At 43.3% G+C, this 19257-nt stretch overlaps 1 protein-coding gene across 1 annotated transcript in view; it reads left to right on the top strand.

The window, feature by feature from the left end:
- The window catches only part of PGAP1 (post-GPI attachment to proteins inositol deacylase 1), a 703705-nt gene that overhangs the window by 510711 nt on the left and 173737 nt on the right, over window positions 1–19257 (top strand). The window contains exon 22 of the mRNA XM_053698557.1: window positions 8036–8126. Within this exon, the coding sequence (XP_053554532.1) occupies window positions 8036–8126 (91 nt within the window). The remainder of the gene's footprint in view (window positions 1–8035; window positions 8127–19257) is intronic.

Raw genomic sequence — 19257 nt, 5'->3', positions numbered from 1 at the left:
TCATCCCTACAATGTTGGAATGTCGAACTGCCACTGCAAGAGTTCATGCAGTTACCACACCTGTTTCAGGTTTTGCATCACTAAAATATGATTAAACACATTTTGACTGTTAACTTTTTGTTCCGGTGGCTAATTTTATTTGTCTAACTAAAATAAGTATGGCTGCTAAAGTAACAGCAACTTTTTCAATAAAGGACCTTAAAGCAAACAGTGGCTCAAATATGCTTATAAACATTCCTTTATTTAAAGGTTCCATATTATTTTCTTAAGAAAGAACATATATTAAATGCTCCTTCTCAGACTTTGTAAAGGCATGAAAGTGGTAACTCAATACCTTGAATAACCACCTGCTTTGTACAAATTGTTAATATGCTGTGCTGGGTGGATTTGAATACAGTCTACTCCAGAATTATTATTTTTTTAATTATTATTTCGTACTTTATTTGAGAAATTGTAAACAGTGACGTACATAAGCAGGTTACAGCAGAAAAGTTACATCCATTTTATCGTGTACACTTGTGATCTTCATCTTAAGCATTATCTCAATAACAAGGTACAGTTAAAAGGTACAGTTAAAACAAGAAACGATAACAGTGAGTGAAAGAAGAAACAACAAATAAAATGATGCAACTAAAACAAATTAATGTGTTACTCCAAATATGAGATCCTATTTGTGGCGTAAGGTGATTACTTGTCAATAATTGTTCCCAAAAAAATGTAACATTTGAAAAATGTGAGAGTTGACCTCTTCTTCTAAAACCATACTCCTCTAGAGACAGCAGTTATGTGGTCCTGTCTGCCCACATTTGTATTGAGGGGACTGGGGACATATGGGGTTTTACAATTTCTGGAAATCAGAGATTTCTCTTGTTAAGTGTGTTCAGTCCACGGGTCATCCATTACTTATGGGATATATTCTCCTTCCCAACAGGAAGTTGCAAGAGGATCACCCAAGCAGAGCTGCTATATAGCTCCTCCCCTCACATGTCATATCCAGTCATTCTCTTGCAACCCTCAACAAAGAAGGAGGTCGCGAGAGGAGCTGGAGTTTTTACTTAACTATTCTTCAATCAAAAGTTTGTTATTTTAAATGGCACCGGAGTATGCTGTTTTTCTATCTCAGGCAGTATTTGGAAGAAGAAACTGCCTGCGTTTTTTTCTATGATCTTAGCAGGCGTAACTAAGATCCACTGGCTGCTCTCGACATTCTGAGGAGTGGGGTAACTTCAGAAACTGGGAATAGCATGCGGGGTCCTCCGCAAATGAGGTATGTGCAGTACATTATTTTCTGGGAATACTGGTATCAGGCTGATAAATGTATGCGCAGTTGAGTTAATTTCTAGGGACTAGAATTTGACTGAGAAAATACTGTTAAAACTGAAATAATACTTAAGCCTTATCTGCAGTGGTAGCGACTGGTAGCAGGCTTAGTGATAACTTTGCATGACATTGGAAAATGTTGTTTTTTAATAAAACGTTTACTGGCATGTTATTCGTTTTTGTGAGGTACTTTGGTGATAAATCTCTTTGGGCATGATTTTTTTCCACATGGCTAACATATATTTTCTGCATGGAAACCGTTATATCAGGGCTCCCACTGTTGTAATAGGAGTGGGAGGGACCTTGTTTTAGCGCCTTGTTGCGCAGTTAAAATTCTAGCACAGTCTTCCTGCTTCTTCCTCCTTGATCCAGGACGTCTCTAGAGAGCTCAGGGGTCTGCAAAATTCATTTTTGATGGAGGTAATCAGTCACAGCAGATCTGTGACAGTGTGCTTGACTGTGATTAAAAGCGTTAAATCTTAATTGATATCCGTTTTGGGTATTGAGGGGTTAATCATCCTTTTGCTAATGGGTGCAATCCTCTGCTAATAATACACTTCTTGTTAAGAATTGTTTAATTATATCTGTATTTTTGAAGCGCTGCAGCGTTTTTTATATTGCTTGTAAAACTTATTGAAAGTGATTTCCAAGCTTGCTAGTTTCATTGCTAAGTCTGTTTAAACATGTCTGATTCAGAGGAAACTGTTTGTTCATCATGTTCAAAAGCCAATGTGGAGCCCAATAGAACAATGTGTACCAATTGTATTGATATTGCTTTGAATAAAAGTCAATCTGTACCGATAGAGAAACTATCACCAGACAACAAGGGGGAAGTTATGCCGCCTAACTCTCCTCACGTGTCAGTACCTGCGTCTCCCGCTCGGGAGATGCGTAGGATTGAGACGCCAAGTACATCTAGGCCCTTACAAATCACTTTACATGATATGGCTAATGTTATGAAAGAAGTATTATATAATATGCCCGAATTAAGGGGCAAGCGCGATAGCTCTGGGTTAAGGACAGAGCGCGCTGATGACACGAGAGCCATGTCTGATACTGCGTCACAATTTGCAGAACATGAAGACGGTGAGCTTCATTCTGTCGGTGACGGTTCTGATCCGGGGAGACCGGATTCAGAAATTTCAAATTTTAAATTTAAGCTTGAGAACCTCCGTGTGTTACTAGGGGAGGTATTAGCGGCTCTGAATGATGGCGACACGGTGGCAATTCCAGAGAAAATGTGTAGGTTGGATAGATACTATGCGGTACCGGTGTGTACTGACGTCTTTCCTATACCAAAAAGACTTACAGAAATTATTAGTAAGGAGTGGGATAGACCCGGTGTGCCTTTTTCCCCTCCCCCGATATTTAGAAAAATGTTTCCTATAGACGCCACCACACAAGACTTATGGCAGACGGTCCCTAAGGTGGAGGGAGCAGTTTCTACTTTAGCCAAGCGTACCACTATCCCGGTGGAGGATAGCTGTGCTTTCTCAGATCCAATGGATAAAAAAATTAGAGGGTTATCTTAAGAAAATGTTTGTTCAGCAGGGTTTTATATTGCAGCCTCTTGCATGCATTGCGCCTGTCACGGCTGCAGCGGCATTCTGGTTTGAGTCTCTGGAAGAGGCGATTCGCACAGCGCCATTGGATGAGGCTTTGAGCAAAGTTAGAACCCTTAAACAAGCTAATGCGTTTGTTTCAGATGCCGTAGTACATCTAACCAAACTTACGGCTAAAAATTCCGGATTCGCCATACAGGCGCGCAGAGCGCTCTGGCTTAAATCCTGGTCAGCGGATGTAACTTCCAAGTCTAAGCTACTTAACATTCCTTTCAAAGGGCAGACCTTATTCGGGCCCGGCTTGAAGGAAATTATTGCTGACATTACGGGAGGTAAGGGCCACGCCCTTCCTCAGGACAGGGCCAAACCGAAGGCCAAACAGTCTAATTTTCGTGCCTTTCGTAACTTCAAGGCAGGAGCAGCATCAACTTCCTCCGCTCCAAAACAGGAAGGAACTACTGCTCGTTACAGACAGGGTTGGAAAGGCAACCAGTCATGGAACAAGGGCAAGCAGGCCAGAAAGCCTACTCCCGCCCCTAAGACAGCATGAAGACAGGGCCCACTATCCGGAGACGGATTTAGTGGGGGGCAGACTTTCTCTCTTCGCCTAGGCTTGGGCAAGAGATGTGCAGGATCCCTGGACGTTGAAGATTATATCTCAGGGATACCTTCTGGATTTCAAAACCTCTCCTCCACAAGGGAGGTTCCATCTATCGAGGTTATCAACAAACCTAGTAAAGAGAGAGGCATTTCTACAATGTGTACAAGACCTCTTATTCATGGGAGTAATCCACTCAGTTCCTCGATCGGAACAGGGACAAGGATTTTACTCAAATCCTTTTGTGGTTCCCAAAAAAGAGGGAACCTTCAGACCAATCTTGGACTTAAAGATCTTAAACAAATTCCTAAGGGTACCATCGTTCAAGATGGAAACCATTCGAACCATCCTACCCATGATCCAAGAGGGTCAATATATGACCACAGTGGACTTAAAGGATGCTTACCTTCACATACCGATTCACAAAGATCATTATCGGTACCTAAGGTTTGCCTTTCTAGACAGGCATTACCAGTTTGTGGCTCTTCCCTTCGGGTTAGCCACGGCCCCGAGAATTTTTACGAAGGTTCTGGGCTCACTTCTGGCGGTACTAAGACCACGAGGCATAGCGGTGGCTCCGTACCTAGACGACATTCTGATACAAGCGTCAAGTTTTCAGAATGCAAAGTCTCATACAGAGATAGTTCTAGCATTTCTGAGGTTGCATGGGTGGAAAGTGAACGTGGAAAAGAGTTCTCTGTTACCACTCACAAGGGTTCCTTTTCTAGGGACTCTTATAGATTCTGTAGAGATGAAGATTTACCTGACGGAGTCCAGGTTATCAAAGATTCTCAATGCTTGCCGTGTCCTTCATTCCGTTCCAAGCCCATCAGTAGCTCAGTGCATGGAGGTAATCGGCTTAATGGTCGCGGCAATGGACATAGTGCCATTTGCGCGCCTGCATCTCAGACCGCTGCAACTATGCATGCACAGTCAATGGAACAGGGATTACTCAGATCTGTCCCCTTTGCTAAATCTGGACCAGGAGACCAGAGATTCTCTTCTCTGGTGGTTGTCACCGGTTCATCTGTCCAAAGGAATGACCTTTCGCAGACCAGATTGGACGATTGTAACAACGGATGCCAGCCTTCTAGGCTGGGGAGCAGTCTGGAATTCCCTGAAGGCTCAGGGATCGTGGGCTCAGGAGGAGAAACTCCTTCCAATAAACATTCTAGAATTAAGAGCAATATTCAATGCTCTTCTAGCTTGGCCTCAGTTATCAAAACTGAGGTTCATCAGATTTCAGTCGGACAATATCACGACTGTGGCTTACATCAATCATCAAGGGGGAACCAGGAGTTCCCTAGCGATGTTGGAAGTCTCGAAGATAATTCGCTGGGCAGAGTCTCACTCTTGCCACCTGTCAGCGATTTACATCCCAGGCGTAGAGAACTGGGAGGCGGATTTCCTAAGTCGCCAGACTTTTCATCCGGGAGAGTGGGAACTTCACCCGGAGGTATTTGCTCAACTGATTCGTCGTTGGGGCAAACCGGATCTGGATCTCATGGCATCTCGCCAGAACGCGAAGCTTCCTTGTTACGGATCCAGGTCCAGGGACCCGGGAGCGGTGCTGGTAGATGCATTAGCAGCCCCTTGGGTTTTCAACATAGCTTATGTGTTTCCACCATTTCCGTTGCTACCTCGACTGATTGCCAGGATCAAACAGGAGAGGGCATCGGTAATTCTGATAGCGCCTGCGTGGCCACGCAGGACCTGGTATGCAGACCTAGTGGACATGTCGTCCTGTCCACCATGGTCTCTACCTCTGAGGCAGGACCTTCTAATTCAGGGTCCTTTCAACCATCCAAACCTAATTTCTCTGAGGCTGACTGCCTGGAAATTGAACGCTTGATTCTATCAAAGCGTGGGTTTTCGGATTCGGTTATTGATACATTAATACAGGCTCGGAAACCTGTGACCAGAAAAATTTACCATAAGATATGGCGTAAATATTTATATTGGTGCGAATCCAAGAGTTACTCATGGAGTAAGGTTAGGATTCCTAGGATATTGGCTTTTCTACAAGAGGGTTTAGAAAAGGGTTTATCCGCTAGTTCGCTAAAGGGACAGATTTCAGCTCTGTCTATTCTTTTACACAAACGTCTGGCAGAGAATCCAGACGTCCAGGCTTTTTGTCAGGCTTTGGCTAGAATTAAGCCTATGTTTAAAGCTGTTGCTCCTCCGTGGAGCTTAAACTTGGTTCTTAAAGTTCTTCAGGGTGTTCCGTTTGAACCCCTTCATTCCATTGATATTAAGCTTTTATCTTGGAAAGTTTTGTTTTTGATGGCTATTTCCTCGGCTCAAAGAGTCTCTGAGTTATCTGGCTTACATTGTGATTCTCCTTATCTGATCTTTCATTCAGACAAGGTGGTACTGCGTACTAAACCTGGGTTTTTACCTAAGGTTGTTTCTAACAGGAATATCAATCAAGAGATTGTTGTTCCATCATTATGTCCTAATCCTTCTTCAAAGAAGGAACGTCTTTTGCATAATCTAGACGTGGTCCGTGCTCTGAAGTTCTACTTACAGGCAACTAAAGATTTTAGACAAACTTCTTCTCTGTTTGTCGTTTACTCTGGACAGAGGAGAGGTCAAAAGGCTTCGGCTACCTCTCTCTCTTTTTGGCTTCGTAGCATAATACATTTAGCCTATGAGACTGCTGGACAGCAGCCTCCTGAAAGAATTACAGCTCATTCCACTAGAGCTGTGGCTTCCACCTGGGCCTTTAAGAATGAGGCCTCTGTTGAACAGATTTGCAAGGCTGCAACTTGGTCTTCACTTCATACTTTTTCCAAATTTTACAAATTTGACACTTTCGCTTCTTCGGAGGCTGGTTTTGGGAGAAAGGTTCTACAGGCAGTGGTTCCTTCTGTTTAATGTTCCTGCCTTGTCCCTCCCATCATCCGTGTACTTAGCTTTGGTATTGGTATCCCATAAGTAATGGATGACCCGTGGACTGAACACACTTAACAAGAGAAAACATAATTTATGCTTACCTGATAAATTTATTTCTCTTGTAGTGTGTTCAGTCCACGGCCCGCCCTGTCTTTTTAAGGCAGGTTCTAAATTTTAAAATTATAACTCCAGTCACCACTGCACCTTATAGTTTCTCCTTTCTCGTCTTGTTTCGGTCGAATGACTGGATATGACATGTGAGGGGAGGAGCTATATAGCAGCTCTGCTTGGGTGATCCTCTTGCAACTTCCTGTTGGGAAGGAGAATATATCCCATAAGTAATGGATGACCCGTGGACTGAACACACTACAAGAGAAATAAATTTATCAGGTAAGCATAAATTATGTTTTTGCTCTGTTTATCCCTATTTACAGCACATATGTTTGCAGTTTGCAATACTTCTTAGGGAGATTGTTTAGTAGTGCAATTTGTGGTGTTAAAGTGAATGTATCTGAACACACACCAAGTGTGTATCAAAGTACCGTACTTCCCACAGCCCCTCCAGCATTTCCCAGAGGCTTCCTTGTAGATCACAGACAGACTTGCCCGGGGTAAGATACTATCTCATTAGAATTTTGGTATTTAGCTTCAGGACTTGTGTGGAGACCAATTTCGTTTGTGTAAAAATAGTTTTTCACTTCTCAATTATTCTCCAGATTTTGTATTCAAAATCCTTTCATTACCCATTCTCCAGTTTTGCATAACCAACACGGTTATATTAATATACTTTTTATCTCTGTGATCACCTTGTATCTAAGCCTCCTTATTTCAATTCGTTTGGCAGACTTGCATTTAAGCCAATCAGTGCTGACTCATAAATAGCTTCACAGGAGTGAGCACAATGTTGTCTATATGGCACACATGAAATAGCGCTATCTATCTGTGAAAACTGTCAAAATGCACTGAGATAAGAGACAGCCTTCAAGCTCTTAGAAATTAGCATTTAAGCCTACCTAGGTTTAGCTTTCAACAAAGAATACCAAGAGAACAAAGCAAATTTGATGATCAAAGTAAATTGGAAATTTGTTTAAAATTGCATGCCCTATCTGAAACATGAAAGTTTAATTTTGACTAGACTGTCCCTTTAACAATAAATACCTTTCTTTGTATTAAAGGCAACGACATATGCAGGCACACCCAAATCACCCCTGTTGGTGGATGCCAGTGTGTCTAGTCTGTTCCCTGAGACATTGTTGGGAACTTGTTTCCTTCCTTTCTCTCTTTCCAAATATTTTCTATCTGGGCTGTAAATTGATAACTGCAGGAATGGGTAGGTATTTGCAGCGAAAAGTGAGGAGCCTTAATACTTCTAAGACATTTCAAGCCGATTCCAACTGTAATAAAAATAAATGTTTGCATAACTACATTTCAATTTTCATTGAAATATGAGGCCAAAAAAAGAATTGCTTAATAAGGTGTTGTCTGATAATAACAATAAAGTATTGCTCTGATATGCTTGGTCTGTTTCATAAATAATTACACTGAGTAACATGGTTACTATATTGTATTAATAATTATATTTCACTTAGTTACATGTTAGTCATGTATATGATGGTATATAATGGATATTTTTTTATCTTCTGTTTTTTTTTTTCTCCAGGACACTGTATAGAATTTGAATCAACAATTGATGCAGCAGCCAAACCTTATAAAGTTGATCCTATTATAAATATATGCAGATTTCTATTAGGGTACGTTTTTGTTTCTTTGGGGGGGGGGGGTTCTACCATTTAACTGTGGGGAGTTCTTAAATAAATATTTTTTATATATAGAACTATGCATAAACTAAATATTTTTTAGCAATGTCAAAAATATAAAATTTACTGACATTCGAAAATCTTTTTTTTTTCCACATAGTAAAAAAAATACTTATTTCTGTATTGTCTGTTGATAATTTCTACATTGTTCCCGTAGAAAAGTATATTGTTTAATGTTCTTTGTCTAGCTTAATATTAAAAACATACGTCTTTCTTATGGTGGTGAGAGTCCACAATTCCTTACTGTTGGGAATTTATCACCTGGCCACCTGGATGAGACAAAGACACCCTACACCAAAAGCTTTAATATCTCTACTACTTCCTTGACCCTCCCAGTATTTCTTTGCCTCATTTAAGGAGAAGTCCAAGATGGAGGTGCTCAGGATTTTATTTAAGAATTACAGGGATATTAATCCATTTTCCCCTCATAAGGTGAAACTTGGAAGAGAGGTGTGTAGGAGAGCACTGGCTGTGCAATGTAAATCTCCTTGCGGGAGTAGTGGTCACAAGCCTGCCACTCTCCCTGGGACAGTTCCTTTAGCTGCCTCCTGTTAGGCCATGAATATGTACTCCCTTCGTAAATCCTCTACTGTCAGTCGTAGTACAGGATGGGCTCTCTTTCTCTTGTAAGGTGTATCCAGTCCACGGGTTCATCCTTTACTTGTGGGATATTCTCCTTCCTAACAGGAAGTGGCAAAGAGAGCACACAGCAGAGCTGTCCATATAGCTCCCCTTCTAGCTCCACCCCCCAGTCATTCTCTTTGCCGGCTCTAAGCAATAGGGTCCCTCTCGGAAGGGTAAAGTGAATGTGGTGTTAGATTTGTAGTTTTTGTTCTACAAGCAAAAGTTTGTTATTTTTAAATGGTACCGGTTTGTACTATTTACTCTCCAGCAGAAAAGAGATGAAGATTTCTGCAAGGAGGAAAATGATTTTAGCATGTTGTAACTAAAATCCACTGCTGTTCCCACAAAGGACTGAGGAGTACCAGAAAACTTCAGTTGGGGGGAACGGTTTGCAGGTTAGGCTGCACTAAGGTATGTTCAGTCATTTATTTCTAGACAAGACTGTGATAATGCTAGAAAAGGACTGATGAGATCCCCATGAGGGAAGGGTAAGCTTTATTCAGAGACTAAGTATGGAATTACAAGCTTACAGAACAGGGCTACTTTAGGCTGGTTGACACTATTTTATGGCAAACGTTTTTTTCTAATAAATATCGTTTTTTGAGACACTTTGAGGTTCCTTTGGGTTTCCTTCAGGGGTTGCTACCCACATGGCTATTAATATAACACTTAGGAGAGTTTCTTTAAGCCTCACAACCCCGGAGTAAGGTGGGAGGGGCCTAATTTCGCGCCTCAGATGCGCAGTTAGACTGACTAGATCTTCAGGCTGTTTCACATGGAGGGTCCTGCTGCAGTGTGAGGGCCTATAAGAAGCTTTTCCCCCACAAATCTGGTTCCTAAGGGCAGGTAGGGACACAGCAGAGCTGTGGCAAGGTGCTGAAGTCGTTTTAACCGGTTGTTAGCTTGCTATTGATCCGGTTTGGGCATTAAGGGGTTAATCGTTTTTCTTGCTAGTTGTGCAATCTTACCAATGCTTTAGGTACATACTGTGAAAACTTCGAAAAGTTTGAAGCATTTTTCACTGTTTTGGAAAATTGTGTGGCTTTTTTATCTCTTAAAGGCACAGTAACGTTTTTTTGCAAAGTGTGTTTTTACTTGATTAAAGTGTTTTCTAAGCCTGTTTGTCTTACTACTAGTCTGTTAAACATGTCTGACACCAAGGAAAATCCTTGTTCAATGTGTTTAGAAGCCATGGTGGAACCCCCTCTCAGAATGTGTCCCACTTTTACTGATATGTCTATACATTTTAAAGAACAGATTGTTGCACTTAAAAATGTGGCCCAAGATGATTCTCAGACAGAAGTTAATGAGGTTAGCCCGTTATCCTCTCCCCAAGTGTCACAACCAGTTACGCCCACTCAAGCGACGCCTAGCACCTCTAGTGCGTCTAACTCTTTTACCTTGCAAGACTTGGCGGCAATTATGGATAATACCCTCTCAGTGTTTTTATCTAAACTGCCTATGTTACCTGCAAAGCGTGATAGCTCTGTTTTAAGAACAGATTCTGAGCATTCTGACGCTTTAGTAGCCGTATCCGATATACACTCACAACGCTCTGAAATGGGGGCGAGGGATGTGCCGTCTGAGGGAGAAATTTCAGATTCGGGAAAGGTTGCTCCTCAGACAGACTCAGATACGTTGGCATTTAAATTTAAACTAGAACACCTCCGCTTATTGCTCAGGGAGGTACTAGTTACTCTGGATGACTGCGACCCTTTGGTGGTTCCAGAGAAATTGTGTAAAATGGACAAGTACCTAGAAGTGCCTGTTTACACTGATGTGTTCCCGGTCCCTAAGAGGATTGTGGATATAGTAACTAGGGAGTGGGATAGACCAGGTATTCCGTTTGTTCCCCCTCCTGTTTTTAAGAAAATGTTCCCCATATCTGACACCACGCGGGACTCGTGGCAGACGGTCCCTAAGGTGGAGGGGGCTGTATCATCACTTGCTAAACGCACAACCATACCAATTGAGGACAGTTGTGCTTTTAAAGACCCTATGGATAAAAAATTAGAGGGTTTACTTAAGAAAAATTTTGTTCAACAAGGTTTTCTTCTCCAACCTATAGCGTGCATTGTTCCTGTAACTACTGCAGCTGCTTTCTGGTTCGAGGCGCTGGAAGAGGCGCTCCAGACGGAGACCTCATATGAGGACATTATGGACAGAATTAAGGCTCTTAAGCTGGCTAATTCTTTTATCACAGATGCCGCTTTCCAACTAGCTAAGTTAGCGGCAAAGAATTCAGGTTTCGCCATTCTGGCGCGCAGGGCGCTATGGCTGAAGTCCTGGTCGGCCGATGTGTTGTCAAAATCCAAACTACTGAACATCCCTTTCAAAGGAAAGACCCTTTTCGGGCCTGAATTGAAAGAGATTATCTCAGAAATCACTGGGGGAAAAGGCCATGCTCTCCCTCAGGACAAGTCCTTTAAGACAAAAAACAAACAAAATAATTTTCGTTCCTTTTGAAATTTCAGGAGCGGTCTCGCTTCATCCTCCCCTGCTGCAGAGCAAGAGGGTAACACTTCACAACCCAGGGCAGCCTGTAAACCTTACCAGGGCTGGAACAAGGGTAAACAGGCCAAGAAGCCTGCAGCTGCCTCCAAGACAGCATGAAGGGGTAGCCCCCGATCCGGGACCGGATCTAGTGGGGGGCAGACTCTCTCTCTCTTCGCTCAGGCCTGGGCAAGAGACATACACGATCCCTGGGCCTTAGAGATTGTATCCCAGGGATATCTTCTAGAATTCAAGGACTCCCCTCCAAGGGGAAGGTTCCACATTTCTCGTTTGTCTACAGACCAGACAACGAAAGAGGCGTTCTTACGCTGTGTAGAAGACCTACATACAATGGGAGTGATTCACCCAGTTCCAATTGTGGAACAAGGGCTGGGTTTTTACTCAAACCTGTTTGTGGTTCCCAAAAAAGAAGGAACTTTCAGACCAATCCTGGATCTCAAAATTCTAAACAAATTCCTCAGGGTCCCGTCATTCAAGATGGAGACCATTCGGACAATCTTACCAATGATCCAGGAGGGTCAATATATGACTACCGTGGATCTACAGGATGCGTATCTGCACATTCCTATCCACCAAGATCATCACCAGTTTCTCAGGTTTCGCCTTTCTGGACAAGCATTATCAGTTTGTGGCTCTTCCTTTCGGGTTGGCCACTGCTCCCAGAATTTTCACAAAGGTGCTAGGGTCCCTCCTGGCGGTTCTAAAACCGCGGGGCATAGCAGTGGCGCCTTACCTAGACAACATCTTAATTCAGGCGTCGACTTTCCAAAGAGCCAAGTCTCACACGGAAATTGTATTGGCCTTTCTGAGGTCTCACGGGTGGAAGGTGAACATCAAAAAGAGTTCTCTCTCCCCCCTCACAAGAGTTCCATTCCTAGGAACCCTAATAGACTCGGTAGAAATGAAGATATTTCTGACGGAGGTCAGAAAGTTAAAACTCTTAACTACTTGCCGAGCTCTTCATTCCATTCCTCGGCCGTCTGTAGCTCAGTGCATGGAGACAATCGGACTAATGGTAGCGGCAATGGACATAGTCCCTTTTGCACGGATACACCTCAGACCACTGCAACTACGCATGCTCAAACTGTGGAATGGGGATTATGCAGATTTGTCTCCTCAAATACAGCTGGACCAGGGGACCAGAGATTCTCTTCTCTGGTGGTTGTCTCAGGATCACCTGTCTCAGGGAATGTGTTTCCGCAGACCAGAGTGGATCATCGTAACGACGGACGCCAGTCTGTTGGGCTGAGGTGCAGTCTGGGACTCCCTGAAAGCTCAGGGCTTATGGTCTCGGGAAGAAGCTCTTCTCCCGATAAACATTCTGGAACTGAGGGCGCTATTCAACGCACTTCAGGCATGGCCTCAGCTAGCTGTGGCCAAATTCATCAGATTTCAGACGGACAACATCACGACTGTAGCTTACGTCAATCATCAAGGGGGAACAAGGAGTTCCCTAGCAATGACGGAGGTAACTAAAATAATCAGGTGGGCAGAGGATCACTCCTGCCATCTCTCAGCAATTCACATCCCAGGAGTAGACAACTGGGAGGCGGATTTTCTAAGTCGTCAGACTTTTCGCCCGGGGGAGTAGGAACTCCACCCGTAGGTATTTGCCCAGCTGACTCAGCTATGGGGCACTCCAGAATTGGATCTGATGGCGTCCCGTCAGAACACCAAACTTCCTCTTTACGGGTCCAGGTCCCGGGATCCCCAGGCGGTGTTGATAGATGCTCTAGCAGCGCCTTGGTCCTTCAATCGGGCCTATGTGTTTCCACCGTTTCCTCTCCTTCCTCGTCTGGTTGCCAGAATCAAGCAGGAGAGGGCGTCGGTGATTCTAATAGCGCCTGCGTGGCCACGCAGGACCTGGTATGCAGACCTAGTGGACATGTCATCCGTTCCACCATGGACTCTGCCATTGAGGCAGGACCTTCTACTTCAAGGTCTTTTCAAACATCCAAATCTAATTTCTCTGCATCTGACTGCTTGGAGATTGAACACCTAATTCTATCTAAGCGTGGTTTCTCTGAGTCGGTTATCGATACCCTGATTCAGGCTAGAAAGCCTGTCACCAGGAAAATCTACCATAAGATTTGGCGTAAATATCTTTGTTGGTGCGAATCCAAGGGTTACTCATGGAGTAAGGTTAGGATTCCCAGGATATTGTCTTTTCTCCAAGATGGATTGGAGAAAGGATTGTCAGCCAGTTCCTTAAAGGGACATATATCTGCTTTGTCTATTCTTTTACACAAACGTCTGGCGGAGGTACCAGACGTTCAAGCGTTTACTCAGGCTTTAGTCAGAATCAAGCCTGTTTATAGACCTGTGGCTCCGCCATGGAGTCTGAATTTAGTCCTTTCAGTTCTGCAAGGGGTTCTGTTTGAACCTTTACATTCCATAGATATTAAGCTTTTATCTTGGAAAGTTTTGTTTTTGGTAGCTATCTCTTCTGCTCGAAGAGTTTCAGAGTTATCTGCTTTACAGTGTGACTCACCTTACTTGGTGTTCCATGCAGATAAGGTAGTTTTGCGTACAAAACCCGGTTTTCTTCCTAAGGTTGTGTCTAATAAGAATATTAACCAGGAAATTGTTGTTCCTTCTCTGTGTCCTAATCCTTCTTCGAAGAAGGAACGTTTGTTACACAATCTTGATGTGGTTCGTGCTTTAAAGTTCTATTTACAAGCAACTAAGGATTTCAGACAAACAAATTAATTGTTTGTTATCTATTCTGGTAAGAGGAGAGGTCAGAAGGCGACTGCTACCTCTCTTTCCTTTTGGATGAAAAGCATCATCCGTCTGGCCTATGAGACTGCTGGCCAGCAGCCTCCTGAAACAATTACTGCTCATTCTACCAGAGCAGTGGCTTCCACATGGGCTTTTAAAAATGAGGCTTCTGTTGAACAGATTTGTAAGGCAGCGACTTGGTCTTCGCTGCATACTTTTTCCAAATTTTCCAAATTCGATACTTTTGCTTCTTCGTAGGCTATTTTTGGGAGAAAGGTTTTACAAGCAGTGGTGCCTTCCGTTTAAGGTACCTGTCTTGTTCCCTCCCTTCATCCGTGTCCTAAAGCTTTGGTATTGGTATCCCACAAGTAAAGGATGAACCCGTGGACTGGATACACCTTACAAGAGAAAACAGAATTTATGCTTACCTGATAAATTACTTTCTCTTGTGGTGTATCCAGTCCACGGCCCGCCCTGGCTATTAGTCAGGTGGATTTTTAGTTTAAACTACAGTCACCACTGCACCCTATGGCTTCTCCTTTTTCTTCCTAACCTTCAGTCGAATGACTGGGGGGTGGAGCTAGAGGGGGAGCTATATGGACAGCTCTGCTGTGTGCTCTCTTTTCCACTTCCTGTTAGGAAGGAGAATATCCCACTAGTAAAGGATGAACCCGTGGACTGGATACACCACAAGAGAAAGTAATTTATCAGGTAAGCATAAATTCTGTTTTTATCATCCGAACTAACATCTGGGTAAGAACAGTGATGGGAACATTTGCTGGTTAAGTACCTGCATGTCTCAGACAGCCCACAGGCTACAAAGGGTACAATTACTATATAGCCAGTTCACAGCAGGTTGACACACTAGTTGACACAGAAGATATGTCTTGGCTTCACAGCATAAACTTTTCTTTCCTAAAATATGGAGAGTCCATGACGTCATTCCAATTACTAGTGGGAATATCACTCCTGGCCAGCAGGAGGAGGCAAAGAGCACCACAACAAAGCTGTTAAGTGTCACTCCCCTACCCATAATCCCCATTCATTCTCTTTGCCTCTGTCAATGGAGGAAGTGAAGTTTAGTGTCTGAAATTTTTTTTGAACTACAAGCAAGTTTTTGGGTTTAGCTGTGTCCGCATCAATCTCTTCAGTAGAGTAGTGGTGGCTTTTAAGCAGTTAGGAAACAAAGTAAGGACCACCTCACAACTTTCTAACATATTGCTGCCCTGGTCATAGGAAGCCAGAGTGGGTTACTCTGTTCTTTCTTTTGCCTATAGGTCTCTGTAAGGAGTATGTGTCCTTTCACGCCTTGTGAGCTATATTCCTGCTGGACAGCTAGACTGCAGGTAAGTGCTTTTTGTCTTCTAGGTACTGGAGACTGGCACTTCAGAAAATTATTGCAACTGCAGTATTATTGGGACATTTAAATATAATACATTATATTGGATTTACTTGTGCAGGGTGCAGGGTGCAGGCACTGACTTTAGGAGACTAGGGGTTAATTTTCCCTTTATGTAAGGGATCTTTTTCCCCTTGGGCTGATATGTTTAATGTGTAACTCGCATAAAACTTTTTATTAGGGCTTAGACTTAGGATTGTGCTGTTTTGTACTAATGGGTGTTAGTTTTTTTCAGGCAGTTTCATTATCCAGTATGTTTTTTAAGCTCCGGTCTTCTGACAGAGCTAGGGAACACGCGGTTTCAGTTACTGCGCAATTTCCCTTCTCTTCTGGTCATGTGACTTCCCGCTCTCTGTTGTAATATTGGAGTGGAGCAGCGTCACTGCTTCTTAGATTTTCCTGTGTCGGAACGGCCACTGAAGGAAGTTGTCTCTTACATTGGTTTATTTGCAAGTTACGGTAGGGCACCTCAGGCTGAGGTGTAGAGGTTAAAACTTTTTTGCCTTTTATTTTCAGAGAGTTCAATTTAGCGTGTTCTGTGGGTTAAAAGAGTTTTTTGTTAAAGTGACAGTAGTCATTTTATATTTTCTAGTCATTCCATTTATCTTGGGAATTTTTACTTTTTAGTTAAGACATGAATCAGGAAGCTGTTTCTTTTGTCAGATGTTTACTGTGCTGCATGTTTAACTAGAACTATAGAGTGTAAAAATAAGATTTTGCCCGCTGAGCCCAATGTCTCTCAGGATGATGCTGTTCAGGCAATGCCACAGCTTTCTCATTTAACGTCCCAAGTCTCAATGGCATCACATTTAGTGCCCTGCATTTCCTCTCAGCCTCCTGTAGGAGTTTTTTTCCCATCAGTATCCTCTGCGGTATCAGCGACTTTATCTGCTTTTCCCATGTTGGGGAAGCGCAAGAGGAAATCTAAAAGTTTGTCAGGTTGTAAGGTGTCTGTTCCGTCTGCGGCTATGCAGGTTGTACTCTTTCATAAGTCTGATGAGGAGGATACCAGTAGCCTCTGAGGGTGAAATATCAGATTCGGACAGTATAATTCCTTTGTCCGATGCTGAAGAAGTAAACTTCAGATTTAAGCTTGAACACCTTTGTGTATTGCTAAAGGATGACTTTGGATGACTCTGATACTCCTGTCGTTGTCAACCCTAAGAAATCTAGTAAACTTAATAAATACTATGATGTTCCTTCCTCTGTGGAAGCGTTTCTTGTTCCAGACCGTGTGACAGAGATTATTTTAGCAGAGACTCCATTAGAGGAGATCCAAGATAGGATTAAGGCTCTCAAACTAGCCAATTCCTTTATTTCTGATGCTAACATACAAATTATTAGACTGGGAGCCAAGATGTCTGGCTTCACTGTCTTAGCCCGCAGGTCTTTGTGGCTAAAATCTTGGTCAGCTGATGATACCTTTACGTCCAAGCTTCTGGCCCTTCCTTACAAAGATAACGCCTTGTTTGGACCTGGTCTGGCAGAAATAATTTCTGATATTACAAGTGGAAAAGGGTCTTTTCTACCACAAGACAAGAAGAACAGTCCTAAAGGACGTCAAAGTAATTTTCGTTCCTTTTGTAACTTCAAGGGTCAAAAGTCTCCCTCTTCCAAGCAGGAAAGTCTAAGTCCTCCTGAAAACCCAATCAGTCTTGGAACAAGGTAAAGCAATCAAAGAAACCCACAGCTTAGTCTAAGTCAGCATGAAGGGTCTGCCCCCGGTCCGGGATCGGATCAAGTGAGGGGCAGACTTTCCCTGTTTTGTCAAGCATGGATACGAGATGTCCCAGATCCTTGGGCTGTGGACATAGTATCTCAGGGTTACAAAATAGATTTCAAATCTCTTCCTCCCAAGGACAGATTCCACCTTTCAAGGTTATCTGCAGATCAGGTTAAAAGAGAGGCATTCTTGAACTGCGTTCAGGATCTTTCCTCTCTGGGAGTGATTGTTCTAGTTCCAGTAAGGGTCAGTTCATGACGACGGTAGATTGGAAGGACGCGTATCTTCTTGTTCCCATCCACAGAGATCATCACCAGTTCCTGAGATTCGCTTTTCTAGACAAATACTTTCAGTTTGTGGCTCTTCCGTTTGGCTTTGCCACAGCTCCCAGAATTTTCTCAAAAGTTCTAGGGACTCTCTTGGCAGTGAACAGGTCTCAGTGGCGCCCTACCTGGACAACATATTGGTTCAGGCGCCATCTTTTAAACAAGCAAACTCTCATACAGAGATCTTGTTGTCTTTTCTACGTTCCCACGGATGGAAAGTGAATCTGGATGAGTTCCCTTGTTTCAGCTACAAGGGTGGTTTTCTTAGGGACCATAATAGATTCCTTATATATGAATTTTTTTCTGACAGAGGTCAGAAAATCCAAAATTCTCTCCTCATGCCTCTCTCTACAGTCTACTGTTCAGCCATCAGTGGCTCAATGTATGGAGGTAATTGGTCTGATGGTCGCTTCCATGGACATCATTCCCTTTGCTCGATTCCATTTGAGAGCTCTGCAATTATGCATGCTCAGACAAGAACAGAGACCATGCGGATCTGTCTCAGAGGATAGATCTAGACTAGTCGACAAGAGACTCTCTTCCATGGTGGCTTTCTCAGAAGCATCTGTCTCAGGGCACATGCTTCCGGAGACCTTCCTGGGTGATCGTGACCACGGACGCCAGCCTACTAGGTTTGGCAGCAGTCTGGGACTCGTTAAAGGAGCAGGGACTATGGACTCGGGAGGAATCTGCTCTCCCCATAAACATCTTTGAGTTGAACGATTTCTAATGCTCTGATGGCTTGGCCTCAATTGTCCTAAGCCCGGTTTATCAGGTTCCAATCGGACAACATCACATCAGTGGCTTACATCAACCACCAGGGAGAAACTCGGAGTTACTTAGCCATGGAGTAGGTGTCTCGGATTGTTCAGTGGGCGGAAGCTTACAATTGTTGTCTATCTGCCATCCACATTCCAGGAGTGGACAACTGGGGGATGGATTTTCTGAGCAGACAAACCTTTCATCCCGGGGAGTGGGCTCTCCATCCGGAGGTGTTCTCCAGGTTAACCCTCAAGTGGGGGGTGCCGGAGTTGGATCTGATGGCGCCTCGTCAGAATGCCAAGGTACGGTTCAAGGTCAAGAGATCCTCAGGCCGCTCTGATAGATGCTCTGGCGGTTCCTTGGGATTTCAGTCTATCATACCTGTTTCCTCCGTTTGCGCTCCTTCCACGAGTCATTGGTGTGAATCGAAGGGCTTCTCTTGGAGTAGGGTCAGGATTCCTAGAATTTTGTCTTTTCTCCAGGAAGGTCTGGAGAAAGGGTTGTCAGTCAGTCTGAAAGGTCAGATTTCTGCGTTATCTATTCTTTTGCATTAGCGTCTGGCGGATGTGCCAGATGTTCAATATTTTTGTCAGGCCCTGGTCAGAAATTGGGGTTTCTCCCGAAGGTGGTTTTGGATAAAAATATTAATCAGGAAATTGTTGTTCCTTCTCTCTGTCCTAATCCTTCTTCTCATAAGGAACGTCTGTTGCACAACTTGGATTGTTGTACGCGTGTTAAAATTCTACCTACAGGCTACTAAGGATTTTCGCCAGTATTCTGCCCTGTTTGTTTTTTTCTCAGGAAAGGGTAAGGGTCAGAAGGCTACTGCTACTTCTCTTTCTCTCTGGTTAAAAAGTATAATTCGTTTTGCTTATGAGACTGCTGGACTTACGGCCATTCCACTAGGGCTGTCTGCTCTTCTTAGGCTTTAAAAAATGAAGCCTATTTTGAACAGATTCATCCTCTCTGCATACTTTTTCCAAATTTTCCAAATTT

This window comes from Bombina bombina, chromosome 1 (assembly GCF_027579735.1).
Source record: "Bombina bombina isolate aBomBom1 chromosome 1, aBomBom1.pri, whole genome shotgun sequence".
NCBI lineage: Eukaryota > Metazoa > Chordata > Amphibia > Anura > Bombinatoridae > Bombina > Bombina bombina.
This window is presented reverse-complemented; position numbering and strand designations above follow the sequence as displayed.